Source organism: Drosophila melanogaster, chromosome 3R (genome assembly GCF_000001215.4).
Source record: "Drosophila melanogaster chromosome 3R".
NCBI lineage: Eukaryota > Metazoa > Arthropoda > Insecta > Diptera > Drosophilidae > Drosophila > Drosophila melanogaster.
In genome coordinates, this window is record NT_033777.3 from 18,704,824 (window position 1) to 18,732,462 (window position 27,639).

General features: G+C 43.4%; 5 protein-coding genes and 1 long non-coding RNA gene across 7 annotated transcripts, besides 1 other annotated feature; 3 read left to right on the top strand and 3 right to left on the bottom strand.

Moving 5' to 3' along the window:
- Nucleotides 1-677: 677 nt before the first annotated feature.
- VAChT (Vesicular acetylcholine transporter) lies at nt 678-14,093 on the top strand. Its single transcript, NM_057790.5, has 2 exons — nt 678-1,283; nt 7,602-14,093. The coding sequence occupies exon 2, from the start codon at nt 7,987-7,989 to the stop codon at nt 9,721-9,723; it is 1,737 nt and encodes a 578-aa protein (NP_477138.1). The 5' UTR covers nt 678-1,283; nt 7,602-7,986; the 3' UTR covers nt 9,724-14,093.
- Nucleotides 678-27,521, top strand: ChAT (Choline acetyltransferase). Of its 2 annotated transcripts, none has more exons than NM_057656.3 (8): nt 678-1,283; nt 19,165-19,244; nt 20,310-20,501; nt 23,960-24,721; nt 24,786-25,193; nt 25,287-25,433; nt 25,500-25,700; nt 25,907-27,521. In NM_057656.3, exons 1-8 carry the CDS (start codon nt 1,106-1,108, stop codon nt 26,102-26,104), a joined length of 2,166 nt encoding a protein of 721 aa, NP_477004.5. In that variant the 5' UTR covers nt 678-1,105; the 3' UTR covers nt 26,105-27,521. The 2 variants fall into 2 exon arrangements, with proteins under 2 accessions (NP_477004.5, NP_996239.2); NM_206517.2 differs by having other exon boundaries at nt 25,287-25,412; nt 25,907-26,355.
- lncRNA:CR46265 (long non-coding RNA:CR46265) lies at nt 14,800-15,175 on the top strand. Its single transcript, NR_133417.1, has one exon. It is a non-coding gene; the product is annotated as a long non-coding RNA:CR46265 (long non-coding RNA).
- Nucleotides 17,144-17,767, bottom strand: CG34283 (uncharacterized protein). The gene is made up of 2 exons (NM_001104361.2): nt 17,505-17,767; nt 17,144-17,447 (listed from the first exon to the last, which is right to left on the bottom strand). Exons 1-2 carry the CDS (start codon nt 17,697-17,699, stop codon nt 17,181-17,183), a joined length of 462 nt encoding a protein of 153 aa, NP_001097831.1. The 5' UTR covers nt 17,700-17,767; the 3' UTR covers nt 17,144-17,180.
- Nucleotides 17,868-18,495: a mobile genetic element.
- Nucleotides 20,576-21,611, bottom strand: CG7714 (uncharacterized protein). The gene is made up of 2 exons (NM_142490.3): nt 21,520-21,611; nt 20,576-21,436 (listed from the first exon to the last, which is right to left on the bottom strand). The coding sequence occupies exons 1-2, from the start codon at nt 21,527-21,529 to the stop codon at nt 20,769-20,771; spliced, it is 678 nt and encodes a 225-aa protein (NP_650747.1). The 5' UTR covers nt 21,530-21,611; the 3' UTR covers nt 20,576-20,768.
- CG7715 (uncharacterized protein) lies at nt 22,750-23,645 on the bottom strand. Its single transcript, NM_142491.3, has 2 exons — nt 23,585-23,645; nt 22,750-23,511 (listed from the first exon to the last, which is right to left on the bottom strand). Exons 1-2 carry the CDS (start codon nt 23,589-23,591, stop codon nt 22,862-22,864), a joined length of 657 nt encoding a protein of 218 aa, NP_650748.2. The 5' UTR covers nt 23,592-23,645; the 3' UTR covers nt 22,750-22,861.
- Nucleotides 27,522-27,639: the final 118 nt, after the last annotated feature.

Sequence of the window (27,639 nt, forward strand, 5' to 3'; positions counted from 1 at the left end):
CAGTCCCATTGTCGAGCCCACTTGAGAAGAAATGTCTGTTTATTGTTCGGGCAATTGCTGAAATTAACAAAGAAATTGCCCAATTGTTGTCCAGGGAGTTTTGGGTTCTGCAAAAATAATTACAATTTCTGTAGCAAGAAAATAAACCAAAATCTGTTGTTGTAAAATAATTACATTTGGTCGGTGTGTGTATTTCTCTGGCTGAAGGAAGGAAAAGTAAAGAAAACTCAGAAAGTAAGTCCCCAAACTTGCCTTACATAAGCCCCCAAATGTGCGCTACACAAAAATGGCAAAATGGCAAAAGCACGCAATGACAAAATGGGCGCAAAAAATAGGCGCAAAAAATAGTCGCACGACACACAAACAAACAAACAAAGCAACCAACATTTGCAAACCGACAGGTGAGAGCGAGCGGCCAAAAGGAAATTGATTTTCTCCGCACACTTCAAATAGATTCTTATTCAAATGTGCTCAACTGGGCGAGAGTAATGGGCCTGGGAAAACGGGAAGCGGGCAATGCGGATGAGGGGCAGGATTTGCCAGCCAATTGGCTATCGAATGCCCGGCGGAGGCGCAGGCGCATGCGCAGATGTCCTGCGCCATGGAAGGCGCAAGGTGGGGAGCTCCAGCCTTCCAGGCTGAATACCTACTGCTGCTCGACGCTTTTTGGCCAGCCGTCGCCAGACAGAAGTTACCTTTGCTCCTGCCCGGACGACTGAACGCACGCTGCTGCTGTAACGCCGTAGTCGCCGTCCGTCGCCTGGAAAAAGAACTCCCCGGAGCTACATTGTATAGCCAGGAATAGAAAAAAAAAAAAAATAAATAAAAGAAGTATCATTTTTTGTGGACAAGCTCAGCCAGGGAAATCCAAGCGAACGAGCGGTCGAGCGAAGCGGTTGCATTGCGGGTAGAGTGTCAGTGTGTGTGTGTTTTGGCGTCGGTGTGAGCGTCTTGGCGATCGATTAGCGCGCGCTGCCCTTTTACATAATCGCAGCGAGAAAAGTCCGCGCGCTTTCGTGTGCTATTTGCTTTTGGGTGATTTGGGCGATCATCCCAAGCGACAAAGAAAAAGGGGCCAAACCAACCGGATCCGAAAGGAGCGAACGTGGCGTCCAACGAGGCCAGCACCAGCGCAGCGGGCAGTGGCCCGGAGTCCGCCGCCCTGTTCTCCAAGTTGCGTAGCTTCTCCATTGGCAGCGGGCCGAACTCGCCGCAGCGCGTCGTCTCCAATCTCCGAGGATTCCTCACCCATCGCCTCAGCAACATCACACCGAGCGATACAGGTGAGTAACATAAATACATAGTTACTGCTTGGTTGGGACTTGCATAACGTGGCTGGGTCATAATTAAAATTAAACAACTTCTAGTCGCAAGCACACTAGAGCACTGGGCCCGCTGGCCAAGTGGTTCGTCCTCGTCCTCAAAGGCCTCCCGCTCATCAGCGTTGTCCTTTGGCGCACAAGTGTGGCTATATATATATAGACATATATACACCTCTTCTATGTGTGTGTTCCTCTGTGTGTGTGTGTATTTTTATGGACATGGAGAGCTCGTTCGTGAGCTCGACACTTGCTACATTTCACAGGGTAGACACATTTTATTTATGGCCCCAAAACAGAACGAGGAAACCGAAAGCTGTAGGTTCGTAGGTTTCGTTTCACTCAATGGGTAACCGTGGAACAACATGGGAAAACGAAACGGAACGTAACGGAATGGAACAGTTACCGTTCGACCGCCTACCGCCCAAGCTCAAAGACTTTAGCTCTTATGTAATTCAACGGACTGTCCAGGTGCCTTTCCACACGAAGAAAACCTTTTGTATTAGAAATCTAGCAGTTTTAAAAACTATTTCAAATAATTTCTTAAGTTCGGTGCAGTACTTTTACAGTATAATATTTAAATAAAGCAATTCTACAGTTCAAAAAATGTTTATTGAATGTTTAAAGAGGGTATGTAGCTGCAGTAGGCTTGCTCTTTCAGAGAAAGAATTTGTGGGATTGTTGATTACTCTTTCTTTCCAACACTTAGAATTCGAGGTAGTAAATAAAGCTATTGGCACACTTTGAAAGCATTTTTATAATATTAAAGTTTGTGACTTTACTGAGTACTTACTTTACTTCTCATGATTGTATAGGAAAGTTACTTGCATAATATAATTTTAAAAGAATGATACATAACTGAACGAATATAAAAGAATACTTGCACAAAACTAGGTAATTATTAATTATTCCTGGCGAATGGTAAAAAAAAACATTTCAACACTGCTTTTGGAAATGTTTTTAGTCTGCAGAAACCTCCATCGGCATTTAATGCCCAAATTCCTCTGCTGGTCGTTGTTCTAGGACTTTTCTGCGGTCACCAATTGAGAATCAATTAGCCGAGAATCGCAAACAAATGCCTTTATTAGATTTCGTTGGCTAATCAAATTTGTGTCTGCTGTCCCATTAAATCATTAAGATCCTCGTCTGGTGGAATGTGTAGATGGTCTAGTCGTGGTCCGGCTGAAGTTCATTAAGGCTGATACTACCACTACCACTACTGTCATCCATGGGCCAGAGGAGACGCCACCATGCCGAAAGCCACCTGCCAGAGGAAGCAATTTTCTCTGGTGCTGCGGCTGCTGCATAATGAAGGCAATAAATATAAATTTCACACACAAACACAAACAAGACGACGCCGTCGTCATTAGATTGTTTGCCTTGTAGACGCGTTTGTAACGCTGATGTGTTCATAGCGGTTTCGTGTCAAAACAAAAGGGGGCGCACCACCACCCAGTCACCACCACCACCAGAAACCACCGAGAAACTACAGACCGAGTTTCTCCTTCCTTATTTTCTACCCATCTACGGCAGCCCGAGGGGATGGAAAAATGCCAGAAACAAAGGCTGGCAGGAAGGTAGCTCGTAATAAGCTAAACGAGAAACAAGTAACGCATTTGTCTTGATGCCGTCTGATAAGAACGCGCCCGTACATCTCGAGGGTTGCCCGCTCGGCATTGAGCCATCAGGATTCAGGAAGGGGGACAATGCGGCAAGGGGCTGGCGGATGAAAGGGAAGAAAGGGGGAGAAAGAAGCTGGAGCTGGATCTGGACCAGAAGTTGCACCCAAATAGCGCCATCAAAAGTCGTAAACGGGTCGCTCTGATGGTGTTGTTGATTGCTCCGCATTTGCCAAGCTACAAATGGTTACATTTTAGGCCCTGGGTTCGATGCTGGAAATTAGCAATTTGCCAGGACGAATACGATATCGCAGTTATTAATAAAAAATGCACGTAGAGAAAAATTGGGTGTACTCGTATATAAAAGCAAAATATACTCTCGAGCGTGAACTACTAATCTCACACGAGTTAAACTATATGAATAAAAAAAATTGTCAACAGCTTCATGTTTTGGAATCATACTTTCTAGTGGCTTGCAGTTGTAATTTAAAATAGTTGGAAATTGTTAGATGTCTGAGGAATCATCTTCTGTCTATTGTTCTCTGTGCACAAAACTACTTGAAACACGAACTGCTGAATGGGAGACATAAAGGTAAATTACTTTTACCCTGCAAAAAAAAAGGCATTGAGTGCGGCAAGTCCGAGTAATTTATGTGGAAATCAATTTGTAATCCAACGCTCACAGTTGACCAAAAAAGGGATGTTCGGTGGAAACTGGACATGTGTGCAAAAACACGGACATTAGACACGCACACCCACACGGGGAAGATCGAGAAAGAGGAAACCATTTGGAGCTCACTCCCCCCCAATAGCCCCGCCCATTTAATGTTTTGATTTATAGACAGACCCCATCCACTCCTCCGCACTAAAGGAGCTGCTCCATACGCCCCGTGGTACCATCAGTGCCACCTAAATGACGCCCTTTGTGCGCTCGTGCTCCTTTATTTCCATTTCGGGGCAGCTGGAAACTGGAGTACGGATCCTCGGGCTAAGTGGCTGCGTGTCCACTGGGAGTTGATAAAAGCACATCAGCGCGGCAACAATAAGAGCAATAAAAACAAGGACCTGCAGCACAGAGGGTTGCTTACAAAGGCACAAAGGGATAGATACCCTGTTTAAATTGACATTTTCCATCGTCCCAAAAACTTTGGCAATTAAAAAAGTGCTTTACAACGACTAGCCGAGCTAAGGCCAACCGGGTAAAATCGATTGTACACGAATCGCAAGACCGCGACAAGACAATTAAACTTGAAACAGAAATGTCACTTGGCAGTCGAGTAAACACTTGGCAGTCGGAAGAGGGTTAAGGTAACGCTAGCAACGCTGGCCAAGTTAATCGATCAAGAGTGGCCAAGGTGAGGCTCATTAGCTGGTCACAGTTCATTAGAGCCAATTGCTCGGGAACGTGTCTTAGCCACATACTAACTACTACTACTACAACTACTACTGCACTGCTGCCCACCCCCTAACAGAACTTCAACCCTTCGGGCCACTTGAACAAAGCAGCTTACACCACTTGCGGAAAGTTTTACAAGACCAGTCCATTTGAAAGGGGGATGGTATCTCGAATCCAAATCCATATTGCGGACCTAACACTTGTGAGGATTTTCCGCCGGCTTTTGTCGAGTGCGGCTTACCATAAATATTATGATATATTTTATTTTATTTGCTGCCCCACCTTTAAAATTGACACTGAAACGAAAAACGAAATATATTCTAGATTATTAATTTTAATGGCATTCGCTGCGTTGCCTGGGCAATGGCAAAGCGCCAAAGCTCACAGTTACATGCCATCATCTCATTGCAAATTCAAGTCGAACGAAGCCCACGATATTGTGTGTGTGTGTGTGTGTGTTTTTTTTATGTCTTACCCTTCAGGGGAGCGAGGGCAGAATGAAATTGTATTTTACGCTGATTACCTCGTCAGACAGACGCTGGCACACCCAGGACTAAAAAAGCGAATGTAATTTCATTCCCCTTTCTCGCAAAGTAAATATCCTTTGCTGTTGCTCAAAAAACGACAGGACGACAGACGGACAGGAGCAGGCTGCGGATGTTCCCAGGGTTACGGGTCGGGTGGCAAAAGTCGGCGATCATCCTGCCATTGAAAAGGCTAGTGAGTGTATAAGTGGGTGGAGCTTTAAGCCTGGCTGAGAAGAAAACACTTCCTTCAATTGCTGCCCCAGAATCCCATTTCGTCCTTTGTTGTCTGGCAGAAGATTAAATTTTGGCTTTGCCTAGATGGATTGGAGCTGGAAAATTTAAAGCCTCCTGAATATTTAAGGCAGCACCTGAAGCCCCTGCACAGCTAGCGTATTATTAATGAGACACAAAGTAGAAACTACACTATGCTTCCTTCTCCGGAGCCTGGGAAAACACATGGGCCGTCATAATTTACTGCGGTGGAAGCTGCATAAAATATGAACTCTTCGCCTGCTAATTGAGCCAGTCGGAAGTTGCCATTCGACCCCAAAAAGAGATGAAAAGGAAACCCAGCAGGAGTTGCAACAAAAGGTCAGGCGAAACGACTAACTAAAACGCAAAGCAAATTCACGACCACAAGCCAATAGAATTTTCCATAAATGTTCAAGCATTGCCTGGGAAATCCATCAGCTGTCCAGGGAGCTTTGCCAGACAGGGCGGAAAAATCAATAAAATTATAAAAGCGTAAATACAAATTGCTGGCTCATTTATAAACAGACATACGAGTATATACATATATACGCAGCATTAGTAGGTGTGTTCCTTTCAAATTGGTAATCAGTCAAGTAAATATAATAAAATTTCTTTGAAAACATTCTGAAATATTTATAGGAATGAAAGAAGCAAAGTTTTTGATGTCTTGTCGTGGGCACGAGTTCTGTGAACAGCTTATATTATTGTTTATCATACCATATACGGATTATTGGCTAGGAACATTATTTTAATATTTCTATAAGACCTTCATTGAATTGTGGAATATTATATGTATCTTAAAGACATATATTAAAGTATCAGCTGGTTCAAGGTTCTTTTTCGAATGTTTTGTTATAATATTCCTTAAAAATACGTGAGATACATTGAATGGTCTGTTTAGTGGGGACCTTGTTGTAATCAACATGTAGGCACACGTTTCTGCACTTGACTTGAGCAGCAGCTGCAGGCGGGCGACCCAGGAGCAACCCCTGGTGCTGATAAAAGCCCGCCAACCACCAGCACCAGCACCACCACCATCATCGCACCAGGGTCAAGTGCGTCCACCCACCTGACCCACCGGGCCTCCTCCAGTGGATTTTGTTGTTGGGGGAAAGCACTCATGCATGGAGAAAACTCAAAAATTAAAGTCGCTGGATGAAAAATAAAAGCAAGAGCCCCACACGGTCGCAAAGCATAATTGACTCATGGGCAGCCCGGGGGCTGTTGCCATGTACATTTATACATATACATATTAATATACATATGTATGTAAGAGTAGCTAGGTGAAAGTGGGTGGGTGACCAGGACAGAACCCACGGCTGTCGGGGAGGTTTGGAGCAGATACACGGACGTGGTCATGAAAATTTAATGATAAAACGAAATGTTTTTGTTACGTCTCGCGTACACCAAAGCCTCATAAGGGGCGGCTCTGAATTTGTATGGATGGGGATGGTGTATGCCATATCGTAGTAGCAAAAAAAAACAAAAGTGGGGCAGGGGTCATATTTATACGCAGCACACGTCGTATTTTCATGTTTACCAAAATGGGGTGGCTGGTCGTCGAGCGCTAGAAGGTAGATAAATGTTGAAATTAGATCGGCATTGATAGCCGGCATAGCAGAGATGTTAGCTATAGGAAGTTTTTTAACACCATGAAGCCCTAATGAACTTAGAGTGGTGGCAGTTGCTGAAGTATAAGTCCAAACTGTATAATTTTTTACACAAAAACAATGAATCACTAATCACATGTATCACATGTTTACTAGATAATTCTTTCTAACGTTTAAAAAACAAAATTTTGATACTTCAGTATATGCTTGTCCACCGATACTCTTTCGAAAATTATATTTCTTATTTGAGCACAATGCTTGGGTCGACTTAAGCTCCCTTTTGTTCGCATTCAAGTATTTTCGGATGTCGTGCAAGTTGAGTGGGTCTTTTTTCTGTGAAGTAAAAGCAATAATTATAATTACTGCGTAGATGAGTGCAACCGCGTGGCTCTAAGAACACTTGGCTACGTTTACATGCCCACAAAATCCAATTAAAATAATTGCTACACCCTTATATAATCACCCTGGACCCACAAATGTGTTCAATGAATTAATTGTAGAATTTACTTAACACGTACTTTTCGGTATTCGTTTTATGATTGAAATGTGTGTCCCTCGAAAAGAAGAACCTGAAACTGAAAGATATCCCTAATCCTATGTAATCGAAACAATGCGAATGCCACGAACTAATCCTAATAAAATACAATTTCTGTTCACCAGCAGGCAGCCTTTTGCAACACAGAAACAACATTTCAATCATAAAATAGACCCAACTAACCAGCTAATCCTAGTTAAGAGTAAGAAAGAGAAGCAGAGAGGAGCACATGTGCGAGAGAGAGAGAGTGCTGCTAAAAAATTAAGAAAATAAATGTAGCACGGCAATCAAGCTGCAAAATTAAAGAAAAGACTAACGAAATCTTGTTTCTGTGTCGTTAAAGGTTGTTCACTGGCATGCCAACAACTCGTACACCTCCAACTACAACAAGCACACCAAAACATGTAAAACCACACAGCAACAACATCAAGAGCAGGAGCAAACAATACAGTTAACCACAAGCAACGATAAACCACCTCAGAGCGGGCAATTAGCGGAGCGGAAACGGAAGCGGCCATATTCGTAGCGAGAGCTAAGCAATTTCCGGCTGTAAGAATGGCAAGCCCGCCGATCGGCGCATAAAAGCTTTAAGGCAACAGAGAAGAGTACAAACAAGGAAAAGAAGAGAGGCAGAGAGAGAGAGAGAGAGAGAGGGAGAGGAAGTCCCAAAGAAACTGGATCAGAACTTTGTACACCTCAGCAATTGAAATTAATTAATTGCAACCAAAATGGCCTCATTCCAAATACCTGTTATCAACCTGGAGGTGCGCGAGGTCAAGGACATCGTGTGGGAGAAGATCCAGGAGCCGGTGAACCAGCGACGCCTCATCCTCGTGATTGTATCGATAGCCCTGCTGCTGGACAACATGCTGTATATGGTGATAGTACCGATTATACCCGACTATTTAAGAGAGATTGGCAGCTTCGATGACGGGCCGACGCCTCCACCGTTGAGGGATAATATCACGGGAAAGATCATACCCGTGCATCATGATCATCACGGGCAGGACTCGGCCACGGGCATCCTATTCGCCTCGAAGGCCATCGTCCAGCTGATGGTGAATCCGTTTTCGGGCGGCCTCATCGACAAGATCGGCTACGATTTGCCCATGATGATCGGCCTGACCATCATGTTCTTCTCGACGGCAGTCTTTGCTTGTGGCAGCAGCTACAGTGTCCTGTTCTTCGCCCGATCCCTGCAGGGAGCCGGTTCCGCCTTTGCGGACACCGCCGGTTTGGCCATGATAGCCGATCGGTTCACCGAGGAGAACGAACGTTCGCAGGCCCTTGGCATTGCGTTGGCCTTCATCAGTTTCGGATGCCTGGTGGCGCCTCCGTTTGGCGGAGCGCTCTACCAGTTCGCCGGAAAGGAAGTGCCCTTTCTGATCCTGGCACTGGTGTGCCTACTGGACGGGCTGATGCTGCTGCTGGTGATGAAACCGGTCAAGGAGGCGATGAAGCAAAGCAAGGATGTGCAGGACCAAGTAATACCCATCTGGCGCCTGCTGATGGATCCCTATATTGCAGTCTGTGCCGGGGCACTGACCATGTCCAATGTGGCGCTGGCCTTTCTGGAGCCAACCATTTCGCTGTGGATGGAGGATAACATGACCACTGACAACTGGAAGATCGGCATGGTCTGGCTGCCCGCCTTCTTCCCACACGTGCTGGGCGTGGTCATTACGGTGAAGATGGCCCGCAAGTATCCGCAGCACCAGTGGCTAATGGCTGCCGGTGGATTGGCCCTGGAGGGCTTCTCCTGCTTCATCATACCATTCTGCAGCGGCTACAAGATGCTCATGCTGCCCATCTGTGTGATCTGCTTCGGAATTGCCCTAATAGACACGGCTCTACTACCCACACTCGGTTATCTGGTGGACGTGCGATATGTGTCGGTGTACGGTAGTATCTATGCCATAGCAGATATATCCTACTCGATCGCCTATGCCGTAGGGCCCATTATCGCCGGCGGAGTGGTGGAGGCCATTGGGTTTACGGCTCTCAACTTTTTGATAGCCTTCTCGAATCTGGCCTATGTGCCCGTGCTGCGAAAGCTGCGCAACATCTACGACTTCAAGCCGTTCGAGAATGAGGCCAACATCCTGATGCAGGACCCGCCCAACAAAGAGTACCAGACCTATGTGATGCACGACCAGAAACCCGTCGAGGGTGGCGTCAAGAATCATCTGGAGTACGGCCAGCAGTATCAGCAGGAGCAGGAGACGAATCTGGATGACCAGCAGTACGAGTACCAGCAGCAGCAGCAGGGATACCAGCAAGGATATCAGCAGGATCAGGGCTACCAGCCGGGCTATCAGGAGCAGGGCGGCAGCTACGCCCCGCAAGGTCAGCCCCGTGTGGCCAATCCCTTCCAGCAGCAGCAGCAGCAGCAACAACAACAACAGCAGCAGGTCCAGAGCAGAGGTCCTGCCGCCCCAGCGAATCCCTTTAGGCAAGGATTTTAAACTGTTGCCCCGAACAGATACTCCTAGTTTTAAATCGTGTTCTTTTGCACACCTCCGTGTGCAATATTCTGTTCTCTGTTGAATCCACTCTAATCTAGACACAAGACACATACACATATATTATTACTATAGACATATAGGCAAGTGGTACGTACACTATAACGAGCATTACATGCAGATAGTTAAAATAGCAGCTAGTTAATGCCTTGCACCGCACCAAGTTTTGTATCATACACGAATGTTGAAGCAACCGAGAACAGTGATGGGTAAGGTAGGACTTGAGTTTACTTGGATGTGGAAATGGACCTAAAGGACCCAAAAAGGATGGAAAGCTTATTTTTTTTAAATCCAATTCAAAGTAACAAAATTTACGAAGGCAAGCGAAAGTGTGAACTGAATTTTTTTTTTGTAATTAACAAAGCTGATACCAAAATAGAAAGTTAATACCATATACCAATAACATTAAGCTATTTGTAAAGATGACATTATATGCGAACATTTCACTATTTAGAAATGCCAAAAAGAATCAATGTTTCAGTAATGATATTTAACAACTCTATATTCCTATCCATGTCCAAGTAAGCCGCCAAACTACCAGGCCTAAGATATACCCATCACTAATATAACGCATATATGCTATATAGAGCGGTCCGATCGGATCGCCTATGCCCTATACTCAGTACTCATGCAGCCGTTTTCGTGTCTATCAGTCAGTGAAGCTAGAGAAACCAAAGCCTAGTCATAGATAGTTGATAAGGGGAGGATTCGGACTCGGTATCGAACTCCCGCCCCATCAAGTATACACACAAGTATCAGATATTATATACACGCATACATATATATAATATATATATCTATATACAAGCTAGCTGTGTAAGCAGCTCAGCTGACCAGAGGACCACTTTTGCCCAAGTGCCGCCGCTTAAAAAGCAATGGCATCCATATCGCAGACATATCACAAGTTGCACAAATTGAAACCCTCCCACGCCCACTCAAAAAAGAGGAACTCCTTCGGTTGTCATTGTGGCGGACTTGGGACGAGAGTGGATTCCCGGCCAGAGGGGCTATATGATTTACGGTTTGAAAAGCATTATGATTTGAAAGTTTCTTAAACATAAGACACAACCAAGGTAACGATACATATCAGAGTCTCGATGGCTCGCCTGTTAAAATTACCAAAAGTGATATTACTTATTGCTACTAGTCTATATACATACATACATATATATCGTATCATATCGATAGCATACACAACTAGTTTTAGGACGTACATAAAGAAGTGTACATAAGTTATACAACAACCAATGGAAACAGAAATCAATTGAGATTCAAATTCAAGTTTCATATTTACCTACCAATCAATTATTATTTGCTTGTTGACTCTATGTGCGTATGGGCAGTTCCAATCATGGGAACTGCCGCCATAGTAGATCTTCGATAGCATAGCATAAATGTGTGTACCTTGTCTATAAGATAAAGATAAACCTAACTGAATAATATGAACATATTTACTAAAGATTATTGTAGTCATATAGTACGACGGTATTTTAATTCGTTTCGACTGCACCAATTTTTAGGGCAGTTTACTGCCCCTATATTATACACCATTTAGTCGGACCTAAGCTCCGTCATATCGATAAGTAAATTGATCTTTTATATACAATTCAGCATGCGTATATGGATTTCGGAATATTTATCTACACTTTTCGAATGTGTTTAGTCGAAAATTACAATTGATTGCGAATATATCACAGACTTTCTATATCCGTAAACATATCAATCAAACGGCCATTTAAACACTGATAATGATATATTAATGTACGAGTTTCCTTTAGCGAAATCAATTGGTTAAATCGCAGTCTACATAAATATACGCTATACACTAACAGAAATGCACTGATTTTGATGAAGTTACAAAATACGTTCATAGGGTTTTAGAAAAATGCTCGTTTCAATACTTTCATTAATTTTGTTTTAGTTACTCTAGATAAACGTTAAAACGTTATCTCTTTTTATGGATTACCAGCTTTATATTTAATTAAATTCCATTATTTTCCCTATTTTACCGACACTAAATACATGTACTTAACAAATATATACATAGTTCTACAAATTTACAAAACTGTAGAAAGGCTCTAACTATAATATGAATTAAACTCATGAAAAAATCTCCCATCAAATGTATCAATTAAAACGATGACGAAGTAGTGGTGACGTAAGAAGTGTTAAAGCAACTACATATATATAAAGCGAAGAAGAATACAAGATGAATGATTAATATAGTCAAATAATATATATATTATTATGTAACATATTATAACCTTGTTTATTTAAGTAGCTAACAATAGAATTTTAATAACAACTAAATAAACATATATACATCAATATATATGAACATGTATAACAAGACACCGAAAAAGCAATATTTAATTAAGTTTCCTTTGAAACAATCATCTAAAAACAAAAATGCCAGGTCTTAAAGTCATGTAAAGTCATGTGGATTGAAATTCCGTTCAAAAATAATTATACATTAACTTTAGTCCGTTCCTTTCACTAAAATATGATTGATTTTTACATGACTTTCGAAACTGGACGTAGATAGATGTCAAACAAATAAAAAAAACATGACAATTTCAGGCATTCGATATTTCAATAGATTTGAACAGTTTTAACCAAAGTTTGGTAAAGCGCAACATGTATATGAATCTTCCGATTTTGGTTTACAAATAAATATTATATATACATATATAAATATACAGCTAAGTAATAACCATCACATTATGTACTCAAAGGACGAGGACCCTGAAGGTCGATGGTGAAGAGCCTGAAGGATGTGTGTAGCAGTGCCGGCAATGTGTAATAACTTACTAAACAAATAAGAGCAAATGGAACGCATAAACTGTATGTGTTACGAGTAAATAATTATAAATATAATTATTAAAATAAAAGCATAAGAGAGATGTATGATAACAACATACATATAAGTGAAATATACATTTATAAAATGAATTATTAAACACGATAGCGGTTAATCGAGTGGTTATACTCTGCGTATTACAAGTGTTGAATGTTCAATAGCATTATATGAATTATGAATTATATGCAATAACTGTGCGCTATGGATAATTAATGAACAAAATTCATTTTTTAATATCGTATATATACTAAATGATATAGGGATTTTACCTTGGCAACAAAACCAGTAGCACAGAAAAATAATTTGATATTTTTTCATATGAGAATTGCCTCTCCGACAGTTTCTATGTGTTGTGCGTGTGAAGAATGTTTTAGAAAATTTAATTGTATACCCTAGACAAAATAAAATGAGTTCGTAAGTGAAGTCGACAAAGTTATGTAATGCCCCCGAGTTCGGTTTTGTATTGTATATAAGACATATTGTTAGTTTCGAATGTCCATTTCGGTAGAAGTCAAAGTGTTTCAAGTACATACTTACATAGATGGTACAGAGCTAAATTATAACAAAGATCTTTGCAATTTGTTTCGGCTAATGTTATAGACGTTTGTGTTACATATCTAACAATAATTATAACGATAAACGATGGAAATTATAATAACAAATACAAATAATTAAGCAAATGCAAATGCAAACCAGAAGAGTAACTCAAATTTTACCAAGTATCCAAATCCCAGTTCTGTAACGTTGCTGTTCAATTTCCAAGTCTATCCATCTATATTCTATACGTAATTATGTTTGTATCTGTATATCAAACCGTTCTTCAACTATCCCCAAAACCAAACTAAGCAAACTAAGTGCTATGCATATCAAAACGAACGAAAGCGAATCGATGTTCGATGACTTAATATGGCTAAAACAAACCCAAAAACCCTCTAAAATCAAATGTAAGCAATAGGGAAAGAAGCAGGAACTGCCTCGAAAACCAAACACCATTCAAGTTCGGATCGATGTTTGTATATTTTCCTTAAGATTCATTCACGGCATAAGTCGGCAAAAATTGAAAGCTTAAACAAATACAAATTGGCATTTGCCGGATTTGTTCAAGGGTAAAATACAAATAGAAAACTCGCACACATGACTCTATAAACGTATTTGAACTGCATCGAAGAAAGAGAATTCCAAATGGCAGTTGCCTGCTTTCGGCTATTGGAAAATGCTATGAATAATGAATTGAACGAGCAGAAAAAAAATTATAACCGAACGTACATTAAAGCATACAGATATTGGCATGAGCTATAGTGGAAAGATAATGCATTATTACAGAGCGACACACCCAACACACACCCACCCACACCCACACACCCATAAACACACACCCAACCACCACAACAGAAACAGAGGACAAACAACACAAAACAAACATGTACTATTGAAATATAATTGTTAACCATGGAAAAACGAGTCTTTTCTTAATGGAAACTGGCAGCTCATCTGATCTATTAACGATTAATGCAATTAATTAGCTAATGTGAGCGAAAAAGGACCTTCTGTTTCGATTAAAATCGAGCCGCATTGTGTGTACACCTGGTTTTGGTTTCGTGCCAAGTCGGTATTCGGAAACTTTGGAATTCTAGCGTTCATCTCCCAGATCTGGGGGTTAGTATGTGTACCTATGGACATCTCCAGCCAAAAAGAGCCCACGAACTTTCCGTTGGGGAATTGTGTGCGTGCCCCGGAGGCCAGAAATTTGTGTGGAAAATGATTTTATGTTTGCAATTTCCATTAGCAACTTTGGCACGAGTCACGAACAGCCAACTTTTTCGTCTACTTACTTATTTCGGATTTTTGGGGGATGATGCCCCAGGCTGAGATACAGATTCAGCCGCAAACGAAAGGTGGAACGATTCTCGGGCGTGTCTGTCGAAATATTCTGACTGCTTGGCCGCAAACCGCAAGCCAAGTGCAAGTACAAGTCAGCAGAATAGCAATCTCCGGCACAAAGCCCAAGCAATTTACGCTTTCCGCTTGTTTCAATCTGAACAATTAAAAGAATTTCCAATGCCACAATGCGGCAGTTAATTTGAGTTTGGCGCACAAAAGTATGCTAGGCATTTGCTGCTGAAAAGAGAAAAATCCCTGCTCATATCCACAAAAGCGCAATGTAGTCCCATTCGCCGTGAAACAACGGCGCTAAGACCGTAAAGGATTTACGGCTCAATTGCGATGTGCGTGCGATGGCGACGGCGATGGGAGCCCCCATCATGCCCATCGACATCCTCCATCCTGGTCCAGGTCCACCCTTGTGAATGGAAGAAAGCCCTTTACGAGCAGCCAAACCGAACAAAAGGAGGAAAACTCATTCACTCGACCATTCATCGCTTGTTTCGACATCCGACAATGTTATGACCCCGCCAGACGCCGGCACTGAAAAAAATCAGTATGATTGCAAAAAGCCAAAAGAATTGAAATCAATTGGAATGCATTTCTTTATATACAAGGATCTTAAATAAGATATGAACTCTTTGAATATGCCTTAATATCTAATACCTTTTCTTGGCAAAACTTTCTTTAAGGATTCATCCCTTTTATTTTCCCAGTGCAACTTCATTCACCACCGAACGCTGGTACCAGTTGGTGGCTGCGGTTTGGGGTTCCGGCCTGTTCGACGGGTGTTTTATGTAGTCGCAACGTGTCGCGCCCTCATCCTGCCGCCTCCTTGGGGTGCGGATTTGTTTTGCCTTTTTAAATTCTTCTCCTTCATTTGCTCCGGTTGCCGGCATCTGCTATTTGGACTGGTCCTAATGAGCTACGGCTGAGCTTGGGGTCGACTGTAGCTAAATTGGAATCATGCCGGCAGAAACATTATTTTTCATTGGGATTACATTTTTATCGCATTGTCTGACAGGCGGCGTAAGTTGCCCGTCGTTGGTGCTTGCTTCGTCCTTTATTTTTTTGGAATGGGTAGCTCGGAATGCCATGAATTCGAGCGTGATTTTTGCAGCTTAATAATGAGCCCTCGGTTTACTGACGCGTTTTATTGGCCAGCATTTAAAGTAGGGGCGTGTTGGCATTAAGCCCAAGATTCCTCGCCGTTAATGTGTGAAATGTCTCCGGCATATCGCCATCCCATCCCATCCCGTTCCCATTATCCAATATATTCAACCATAATAATAACGAGGCATCGATCTCTATCCGCAATGTTATGGCTGGGCCCAAATCGAATCATGAGTTGGCACAAAACTGACAGATACGAGCAAATTGAAGCAGACAGCTACATGGAATGAAAAGGAAAGGGGAGCATTACTTTGGGGTAAGTCCCCAAGTTCCGGAAACGGAACTGCGCTGTGTCTGCCACCGAAATGATGCATGAATATCTGATTAGCCGTCTGTCTGCCTAATCAGAAATCCTGGCCATCAATCAATCAATTGGAAAAGTGTCGCTGCCAATGCATACAATTAAAGGTGACGCAGCAGATACATTTTTAGCTCTTGGAAGGGAAAACAGATGGGATTCCATTCCTATTTTAGCATTAGTACTTTAGTTTATTTTTTTTAAAATTTATTTCCTAATATTATTTTACATTTTTGTACATTTTATAATTATTTTTAGTAAAGATAACAAACTTATGATTTTTGCATCTAGTTCTGGAACTTGCCCCATCAACATTCAATTCATTTTCATTAGGGAGGCTCATTTTGTGTTTTCCTAGTCCTGGTCAGCGGAAAACTTGGTAATTGAAATTTATATTTGGACATCAAAGAGAAAGTAACAAGCGCCAAGTTCTTATAAAAAGTGATATTTGCTCTATTAAGCTAGCGAGATACAGCTACCCCAAATCCATTAGCCAGTGAGATGAGCGATGGGCCACCCCAGAAAAGAGTGGCCCCAAACCAGAGGTTTAATTACTTAATTTGAATTTCTCAACGACGCTTCCTAATACAATTTATTACAATTTGCTGATGGGTATGATGGGTAGATGGGTGACCCCGGAAAGGTTACATTTTGTGGTTGCTGTTGTTCCAGCTCGGCAAGGACAACAAAGGAACGGACGTTCAAATTGCCGCCACGTGACTCCATTGTATGATTACCTCCGCCAGCTATGTAGTTGCTCAACTAGGGCATCTTTAGCGAGATAATGAAAAAAGGATAATAAATTGCATTAAATTTGACATCGTTGTGGGTGAGGCGCGTGGCTCTACTCCCACTTCGGTTCAAAGGGAAATAAAGGCCTGTTTGCCGTTTCTGCTCGTTTTCCTTTTATCCCGATTGCCATAGAACACTTTTATTAATAACATTATGATTGTCCTGCCGCTTCGAAGGTGGGTGGGGTCGATTTAGTTGGAAATCAAACAGCTCCACAAAGCTAGATGGCCGTGCTTCAATCAGCTCAATGTCCCCTTATGTGGCAAGCATTTTAGATAAGGGCCTTGTTACCTTAGAAAGGAATTAGTCATGTTTAAATAAGTGCTTGAAATGAAAAATGTAATTACTAAATTATTTTTGAGCTGTGCTCTTTATTTTACTACTCGTAAACTTGATCTATGGATTTAAATCATTTAATCGCTTTTGCTCGCGTTTGCGGAATTCTCGACGAGCGGATCGTGTAGCTCCATGTATGGTACGGATAACCATGCTCCTCTCGCAGTGAAGACTAGGGTTGTACGTCTGAGATGGCGGTTCGGCATCCCAATCCTCTTCGCTCTCCACCTCAACACCACGCGGTCGCTGTGCCAAAGAAGGCAACTCATCACTAGGCACATTGTTGCGCTCCAAATATGCTCGGTCTGGACAATCATTGATATGATTCTGCGAATCGGTACGATGTTTTTATTTAATTAAAAGGTTCACTAGTTTTGTACTCACCTCCATTTCGGCAACCGAGTGTATTTGACCGCAGTTATATGGACAGTGCACCAACTTTTCCAAAGGAAAGTTCTTGGCGCACTGCAACACGTGCGTCTTCATATCGAGCGGCAATATGCGATGTAATCCATCGAATGGACAGACTAGGTGCTCCTCAAAACGGGGACCTTCCACAGATGCGTTGCTTTTAGACATTTTGCACTTTTAAAGGATTTGTTGATACAACAGCAATTGTCTTTTGATTTTTCAAATCTTGATTAGATATCCCAATTAATTCGAAAATGCTACTTTGTGGACGATTGTTATTTGAAGTGTTGAACACGATTTTTTCTATCGAACTATCGTTTAAAAGCCAGAGAGCAGCAGTTCTCTTATACGCATATAGTGAGCGTCGACGACAGAATGTGTGCACACGTATCCTCTCTCGCTCGTCATCTCTCTCCCAAAAAATTTAAAGAGATGATAATGTCAATTCAGGAGCGATGATTTCTCAAAGAATTTCATTGCTATTTTATTTTTTTCCGACTTCCAAAACATTGATGTTTCGATGTTTCCTAAAGAAATTAAATTAAAAAAAGTAATAAAAGGAAATTAAAAATCAATGAGAGCTGTTTTAGCAGTCGCATCTTAAATATATCTTATTATATACATGTGTAAATGTTATATACTTTGAGTATTATATACTTTATGCCTCTTCTCACTTTTATGTCGAATTATCAAAATTTTTGTTCATAAACATAAGTTTGTCCATAAGCTAGTAAAAAATGACTGATGAAATATAGTTGATGTTTAATTGATGAAAGGGTGATGAAAAATAGTCATAAAAAACGCTAAAAACGGTGAATCTAGCGACGATTGGTCCGTTAACCGGTGTTTTTGGGATGTGATTCACCGATGAATCGGCGGTGAATGGAACTACAGGATAGATTTTTACGCTACTTTGGGCGTCCAATGTATGGCCTTTACGCATCTAGTTATTCGAATGTCTTTGGCTTACATTGGTCCCAAAGTTCCCAAGACCTTCTTGCCTGAGCCGGAAATTCGAGCTACTCGGGCGCAATGGCAACCGGAAGTGCTTATACAGCTGAATTACACAGCAAGAACAGCTAAAGTTTTTATGTGTATGTCAGAAGCCAGAAGGCGGACAGTCAAAAGGAAATGGGCCTGGCTTTAAGCCCGATAATTTTCAGTTTCCTCTGACCAATTTTATTGCATTTCGCCGGCGGAAGTCTGGCCAAGACAATAAATGGCAAACTAGCACGAATTTGTCCGAATCTATGTGTGTTTTGATGCGGGACGATATATGGTTGTGGGTCATCGAGGGGATAATCGATTGCGAGCTAACGAAATTTGAACTGCAGATAAGGGAAATCAAGTTAAGGGTTGTCGAGATTCGAAAGTATTCGTCAAAAAAAAAAAAAACTAAATACTTGGTGACGCATAGGCAATACATCTTTTTTTTATTTGGTGGGGCTGTCAGCCGATCGATAAGGTCGGCATATTTCGGATACCCCAAAACTCTTGAGGCTCGTGACAGTGATTAACTAGTTCATGGCTGCAGCCTAACGATTGCGGCAAATTACTCAACCATTTAATTTGGTGTTCAACAAGTGGTTAATCAGCGATTGTCGTGTCGCTCTTGTTTTCTTTGTTATTTCAGGATGGAAAGACTCGATTCTGTCGATACCAAAGAAATGGCTCTCAACGGCCGAGTCTGTGGACGAGTTTGGATTCCCTGACGTGAGTAAAATTGATTAAACCATTTCGAATTCGCCTCCCCATTTCCAGCAAATATTTGCCCTAGGGCTAAACTCGACTGTTACTTGAATAATTCAAAGACAAACACTCGCTCAGACGACAGACTAATCCTGTTTGTTATAATTACAAATGCAAATAACGAGGGCTTTTGTATGGCAACAGGAGCTCGGGTAGCTCCTGGCAACCAACCTGCGTGCAAACAAACCGGAAAAACCAACCTTTTCAAAACACAACCCCCCAACGCCCAAGCCCCACCACCCGCTACCCTCTACACCCCCATACTCACCTGGAAAAAAAAGCACAGCAGCCACAGTAACAACCCCCGAAAAGCAGAGTTAGACATCTAAATTGTAAACCGATGGATGACAGGGGAACCCCCCCAGAAAAAAAGGCAAGTGACAAGAGACTAGGTATTCGGATATAACAAAAGTTTCAATGGCTTTGAAAACGGAGAACACGACGTATGCGGAAGTCAACGACATGCTTATACCTCGTCGTTTCGTTGCTAAGTGGAAATCTGTGTTTTCGCAGCAGGTAAATCAAGGTCGATGGATACATTTAAATATGAAATTGCAGTCAGTAATCCTGCATTCAAAACCAGCTGTTTTGGCCATCCGGCAATCGATTGAATTGCAGACCTCGAAACACAACGATTTTCCCACTTGGGAACTCCTAGAGAAAACCTCTCAATTAAAGTTTCCGTGCGAGGGTGGAAAGCAGAAAACGGAAAAGGCAAAAATGTCAAGGAGCGGAGTACAATGTCAGATTCAAGCCATTCCATTTCTTTTTCTATTTTTTTTTCTTTTTTTGATTTGAAATTTGGCTCCCCAGGGCATAAAGTTTTTGTACGAGTATTGCTGGTGGCAGGACAAGGCAACTTTCCATTTGACGCTCGATATTGTCATGCATACAAATGAGGAAATGGGGGGGCATTTCCCGGAAAAGCCGGGCAATGTCAAGTGTGGAAGAGAAATAAAATTAAATTTGCAGCACCACGCAGCTTACTAACCCCATCGAGAACCCTTTGTCCTGACTCCGTTCTTGCAGACTCTACCCAAGGTGCCCGTTCCAGCACTGGATGAAACGATGGCCGACTATATCCGCGCCCTGGAACCGATTACCACGCCGGCGCAGCTCGAGCGGACCAAGGAGCTGATCAGGCAGTTCTCGGCTCCCCAGGGAATCGGAGCGCGGCTGCATCAGTATCTGCTGGACAAGCGTGAGGCGGAGGATAACTGGGTGAGCATTAAAAGTGATCACATCTTATTTTGAAATCTAAAAAAAAAAGGCATAAATAAATGCATGCACTTTTTGGCAAAAAACAGTTATATATGTCTATGCGTTTTTATCGTTGATAGCTTACAATCAGATTTTCTTGTAATCAAACTTATTATGGTGCTGTTAAAAACTAAAAATTATTTCCTTTTCATAATGTGTGTGTGTGTGTGCGCCAACACTTTATTCAGCCACAAAATCTGGGGTTTTGGATAGAATCAACTCGAGGACTTATTTGGTGGCAGCCGAAGGTGCGGTCGGAGGACCGTCGTTGATGACAGGAGCTGTGGGCGCGGGCGTCACCGGAGTGGGCACGTTGCTGTCACTGGGTGAGGGGGGCTGGGGCACGGAGATGGTGGTACCAGTCGGGGTAATGATGTCGTCACTGCCGGAGGCCGTGGTGCTGCCAGGAGCTTCAGTTGGTGGTACGGGCACCGTGACGGTGGTAGACTCGCCAGGTGCTGCAGTGGTGGACTCGCCAGGTGCCGCAGTGGTGGAAGCAGCGGTAGTGGGGGACGCGGTGGTGGGAGCAATGGTGGTTCCGGTTGTGGGGGCCACAGTGGTAACGGTGGAGATGGGCACACAGGTCACATTGATGGGCAGACTGCTGCACTGGGCGCTTGGGAAGTAATTGGCGCAGGCCACGCATCTCTGCAAGGCATAGTTGAAGTAGGTGTCTTCACCGCAGCTGGTCAAGACGCCAGTCACCACTATGCTGCCATCGGACTGTAACTGTGCGGTGCACTGGTAGTACACGGAGGCGTTCTCATAGTTGGGCAACTTGAATCCTGACTGTGGGCAATTGACAGGATCGATCTTTTCCGTATATTGAGGAACGGCGGAGCATGCGGCGTGGGCTTTTCCGGCCATGGCTACCACGACGGCGAGCACAAAGATCACTTTGGGATTGAAAAGAATAGGAGGAGAATGTGGTTGATGGGCTATGGCTATATCCTGTTGGCCTGTTTGAGATGCTCCTTACCGGCTTTCATGTTGATGGTTTGATTTTCGGGTTACTTGCAAGACTGGAGAAGGAATGCGTCTGGCTGCTAACTCGGCTCACCGATCACTGATGCATTCCAGCCAGCTGGAAAGCCTTTTTATGTGGAGGCAGCCCATGCTAGACACATTTAATCAGCCCGCTTCTAGATTAATTCGTGTCTTGTAGGACTGGGTGCGAAATTGAAATCAGCAATGCCAACCAACCACGCTTAATTGCGCCTTAGAATCGTTGGCCCGAAGTCTCGGTAATCTCGGCCAGATAACAATGGGGCGGACTCTATTCCGTATCTGGGTGTCAAGTAAGCAAGCAAGCAATAGGAACTTCTCATTCCGAGTGTCATGTCAATTAGCATCGCGAATAGATCATCTGTGGAGGCGGAGATCCCATTCTTACCTGGTAAATGACTTCATGATATTTTCTGGGGAACTCAAGTTCTCAGCACTTTATCACTGGCATTCAGATAGCAGCAGTTGTTGCTACATAAGGTCTATGTTCTGTTCTGGGGAACCACTCCTCCATTCACCCTGATGGTAATTCCTGAGCATTAAATATTTCAGTTTAATAATTAAGGTATAAATTCGTTGAAGGTTTAGAAATCACTTAAAGTATCTGGATTGGTACACTTATGAAAGTGTTATTTCGATGTTATCGAAGTTATCATATCTTAACCAGCAAACCTTCCCACATTAAAAGGTTTGATTACAATTTTTATAATGTATTCCCAATAAACAGATAACATGCGACCAACAACTTTCTCGAACATTTGTACTTTTCCATGATATGTGGAGGTGCTTTCGAGTAATATCTTATAGCTAGTTATAGTCACCATATAATAGCTTTGATTTTCTGTTGCCCTGAAATTGACTTCCTTCTCTAACTTATGTGCTTATCTTGCCGACCTTCTCGTACCTCTCACTGCTATTTCTAGAATTTGCATTTAAAATATGCAAGTAGATCGTGTCAAACTAATGACCATTTAGTTCAGTTCTGACTGGCAGCTCCTATCTGTTCGTCACTTTTTCCTTTTCGTTTCACATTATCGAATTCAGATGTCTATGGCGGCCTATCAAAATATTCCGTGCATAACAAGAAATCGCAATCAATTACCCAGTTCTGACTCCCTACCGCGATAAGGAAATTCTGGAAACAACAAATGCCATTCCCCCTGAACGACCCCATTCCCGTTGGGAAATACGAACGAAAATCGTTGCCAGTTAGATATTTAATTACTTTAGATTGCTATTTAGAGTAGTGAATGAAATTCCGCTTGCTGAAAGATGGGCATTGAACTGGCGATCTTGGTTAGGATTGGGATTGGGATTTAAGCGGTGGCTGGCTTCTTCTGGGCCTTGCTGGGTGGCGTTGGCTTCTTGGCGGCCTTGGATGGAGTCGGAGCAGCTGGCTTCTTGGGAGCGGCGCTGGGCTTCTTCGCCATGGCTGCCTTGGAGGGCACAGGAACGGTGGCCTTCTTGCCGGGCTGGGGGACCGTGACCTTCTTGCCGGGCACGGGCACAGCTGGCTTAATAGCAACGGTGGGTGGGGTTGGTGGCTCTGGGGCCGGGGTTGGTGGGATGGGGTGTGCCTCAACCTCCTCCTCATTATGCTCGTGGTGCTCCTGATGCTCATGGTGCTCCGGAGTCTCGGCCTCTGGCTGAGACAGTGCGGAGATCACTGGTGGTGCATTCTCGATAACCTGCATGGTGATGGGAGCAGCGGTGGGCAGGACTTCCATTGAGGGAGCTGGGATATAGTGGGCTGGCGACACGCACTTCTGGAGGACAAAGGTGAAGACCTGGCCGGCCGGACAGTGGACAGTCAACTGGCTGCCGTAGACGCTCGGGCACACATAGTACTCCGAGTTGCTGTGGTAGCTGGGCCAGCGGATACTGATCTCACCGCGGGCGCACTGCAGCGTGTAGTCCAAGCGGGCCTGGCTCAAAGCCAGCAGGCTCAAGAAGCACAATGCGAATACTGGCAGGATCAAAGAAGGAGAAGTATTTTATAGGTCAGCTCCGCATACTGTAGAGATCTTTTCACATCCTACCTTTCATCTCTGGGCTGCGTCCGTTTGGTTATCCGTAATGCTTCGGGGGAACTGTGGTACTGCTCTTTCAATGGCCCACTTACCATTATTTATACTACTTCGCATCTTGCTATCAGAAATCAGAAATCAGTGATCAGCGATCTCCGCGTGATGCTTCGAGATAGACACACTCAGACCGCTCCCCAAAAATTCCAAAAAAAATTCACAGCTAATTGAATTTGTGTCGAACACGACAAGGAAATATCAACCACTAACAAGATTTTCATGTAAAGGCCTTGGCCAAAAAGAATTCCAACATATCTCTTAATATTCTATTCACAATGTCGATTAGAATCACATTTTAAAACAGTAAGTCTTTTTTTTTTTTTTGAACAGGCCTATTACTACTGGCTCAACGAGATGTACATGGATATTCGCATCCCTTTGCCGATCAACTCGAATCCGGGCATGGTGTTCCCGCCGCGTCGCTTCAAGACCGTCCACGACGTGGCCCACTTCGCCGCTCGCCTGCTGGACGGCATTCTGAGCCACCGCGAGATGCTGGACAGTGGGGAGCTGCCGCTGGAGCGGGCCGCCTCGCGGGAAAAGAATCAGCCGCTGTGCATGGCGCAGTACTACCGCCTGCTGGGCTCCTGTCGTCGGCCTGGTGTCAAGCAGGACTCGCAGTTCCTGCCGTCGCGGGAGCGACTGAACGACGAGGATCGCCATGTGGTGGTTATTTGCCGCAACCAAATGTATTGCGTCGTGCTGCAGGCTAGCGATCGTGGAAAGTTGTCGGAGAGTGAGATCGCCTCACAGATCCTCTATGTGCTCAGTGATGCTCCCTGTCTGCCAGCTAAACCAGTGCCGGTGGGTCTGCTGACCGCTGAGCCGAGGAGCACGTGGGCACGGGACCGGGAAATGCTTCAGGAGGACGAACGCAATCAACGCAATCTGGAGCTCATCGAGACGGCACAGGTGGTCCTCTGTCTGGACGAACCGCTGGCTGGGAACTTTAATGCGCGCGGTTTTACGGGTGCCACGCCCACAGTTCATCGGGCGGGGGATCGGGACGAGACGAACATGGCCCATGAGATGATCCACGGCGGAGGCAGCGAGTACAATTCCGGAAATCGCTGGTTTGACAAGACCATGCAGGTAATGCAACTTTAACTTCCTTAATTAATTGAATTTTTTTAAAAATAACTAACCTATCTTTCAGCTCATTATTTGCACCGATGGAACCTGGGGCCTTTGCTATGAGCACTCCTGTTCCGAAGGCATTGCTGTTGTCCAGCTGCTGGAGAAGATCTACAAAAAAATCGAGGAGCACCCGGACGAGGATAACGGTCTACCGCAACACCACTTGCCACCACCGGAGCGTCTGGAGTGGCATGTGGGTCCGCAATTGCAATTGCGCTTTGCCCAAGCCTCCAAGAGTGTGGACAAATGCATCGATGACCTGGACTTCTATGTGTACCGCTACCAGAGTTACGGAAAGACCTTTATCAAATCGTGCCAGGTCAGTCCGGATGTGTACATTCAACTGGCCCTGCAACTGGCTCACTACAAGCTGTACGGACGTCTGGTGGCCACCTACGAAAGTGCGTCCACTCGACGATTTCTGCACGTAAGTATACCGGCATCTTTACAGGAAATGTTGATCCTTAATTTAAGATTTTAATCTGTCGGTTTCATCGTCTCTGTATAATTCCATTTCCAGGGTCGCGTAGACTGCATCAGAGCGGCCAGCACGGAGGCATTGGAGTGGGCCAAGGCCATGTGCCAGGGTGAGGGTGCAAACGTGCCCCTGGAGAGCGATCGCGAGGATGAGGAGGAGTCGCGAAAGGTCAAGTTTAGCATTTACAGTGTGGGTATTCCAGCGTAAAGCCACCACTGTGAAAATAGTAACTTATCTTTGCCCCGCAACCAACAGAAGGATCATCTCCGGGAGCTTTTCCGGTGCGCCGTCGCCCGCCAGACTGAGGTGATGGTGAAGAACATCCTGGGCAATGGCATCGACATCCCGCTGCTGGGCCTGCGAGAGGCCAGTATAGAGGTCACCGGCGAGATGCACGAGCTGTTCAAAGACGAGTCCTACATCATCTCGCAGTGCTTCCTGCTCTCCACCAGTCAGGTAGTAATTGGCCCACAGGTCTTCGCTAATAAGCACCACTCTGCACTCTATCACCTCTGCACCACCTAATCAATTCTTGCACCACAGCACCACTGAGCACAAATCAGCTGCACAAAAGTAGGTATCGGCTAGAATGAAGATATCTTCAGGACTTGGCATACATGTTATTGGAATCGTCATAATGATCTTATTGATATACCATTCAGGTGGCCTGCTCTACGGACAGCTTCATGGGATACGGACCGGTAACGCCACGTGGTTATGGCTGCTCCTACAATCCGCATCCGGAACAGATCGTCTTCTGCGTCTCGGCCTTCTACTCCTGTGAGGATACGAGTGCCTCGCGCTACGCCAAATCGCTGCAGGACTCGCTGGACATAATGCGTGATCTACTGCAAAACTAGACGAACTAGACTAGAATGTCGCTAGGATTGGGGTCCACCAGAAAAAAAAAAAACATATCAGTTAATGTACCTAAGCAGGTTAGCGAACGAAAGTAAGTAAGTGTAACTAGCGACCACACACGGGCGTTTCATTTGTGACCAAGCACCACCAAGCGAGCCACCCAACGAGGGGTGGGCATCTGAGGAATAAGATGGATAACGATAACGAAATCGGAATCGAAAACTGATGTCAATCACTATCAAGTTGAGACAAAAAAAAAAACACAAAAAAAAAGAAATAAGAAAACTATACGCAACCCATTCGCTTTACATATCCGTTACCAAAGTATCCTCGTAGTTTGAATTAGAGCAACTCTAGTCAATTAAATGTTTTAGAGCCGTTTTATGCGCAAATTGTTAGTGCTGTTATCTAAGTGTGTTAATTGTGCTATATTAAATATGAGTGTTATACCAATCACTAACTAACTTAGCAGAGCTTACGAACTTGTTTATACCCCTACTGTCAGCGAATTATGGCAAGCAAGCCCACAAGTATGCAATACTTTTCGTTACGAAAGTTGTGTTTCAAATACAATACGTTCTATAGTTGTTACAAAAGATACTAGCTAAAGCATATACTAAAAGTACTATCTGCGCTTGTTACTGCAATTTCGTTGTTTGTTTGAGGACTTATTACAAAAAAAGAATTATATAATGTCTGTTAATATATTTCCATATATATTCGTGTTTTAGAGAGCAAATGGTATACCGTAACTAAAGGCTTTTTGGATGAATATATATATATATATATATATATAATAATATATGTATGTACAACCCGTAAATGAATAATGAAATGAATGTAGAGGAATATATAGAATACGCGTATAGACTTGAGACGTAACAATACATATCAATAAATTTATATACATCCCAGGAAGGCAAATGATGCCCCACGGCGCAGGACGATTTAGAATGATATAGATACATATATAACCTATGTGTGTTTGTTTGTCTGTTCGAGCCGTTAGCAAAAAAAAAAGATGTTTCGATGGCGATCCACCAAAGCTGTCAATAATCTGCAAAGAATATATTATATACATAAATACTATACGTATGTTATTTACAATGGAAAATATATGAGAAACGTTAAAGGACAACCAGATACTTATATCAAACTAGTTGCTGTGTTCATTGTTGCTATATATGTACTATATGTATGATTATCTTCTAAACTGTTAACCGAACTATCACTACGTACTATCCAACTAACTATCTATCTTACCTGTATTATTCGATCTGTGTATCAATCATTACGTTACCATACTGTTCTGTACTGTCGTTAAGTTTGACTCGTTTCCATATGGCCAAGAGCCGCAATTAATGTATGCATAAATAATCACGAACCGAATAAATTGAAATAAATGCATTACAAACCAAGACCACCATCATTCCTGACCTACAATTGATCTGCTGGTGAATGAAAATACTCCATACGTATATGGATTTGGATAAGGCGCACGGTCAAATTGGCCACGTATTTTTCAGTGACTTCT

Coding starts and splice junctions, on each gene's coding strand:
- VAChT (NM_057790.5), top strand. CDS start 7,987: ATGGCCTCATTCCAAATACCTGTTATCAACCTGGAGGTGCGCGAGGTC.
- CG34283 (NM_001104361.2), bottom strand. CDS start 17,699: ATGTCTAAAAGCAACGCATCTGTGGAAGGTCCCCGTTTTGAGGAGCAC. Junction 17,448..17,504: donor ACTCGGTTGCCGAAATGGAG/GTGAGTACAAAA, acceptor ACCGATTCGCAG/AATCATATCAATGATTGTCC.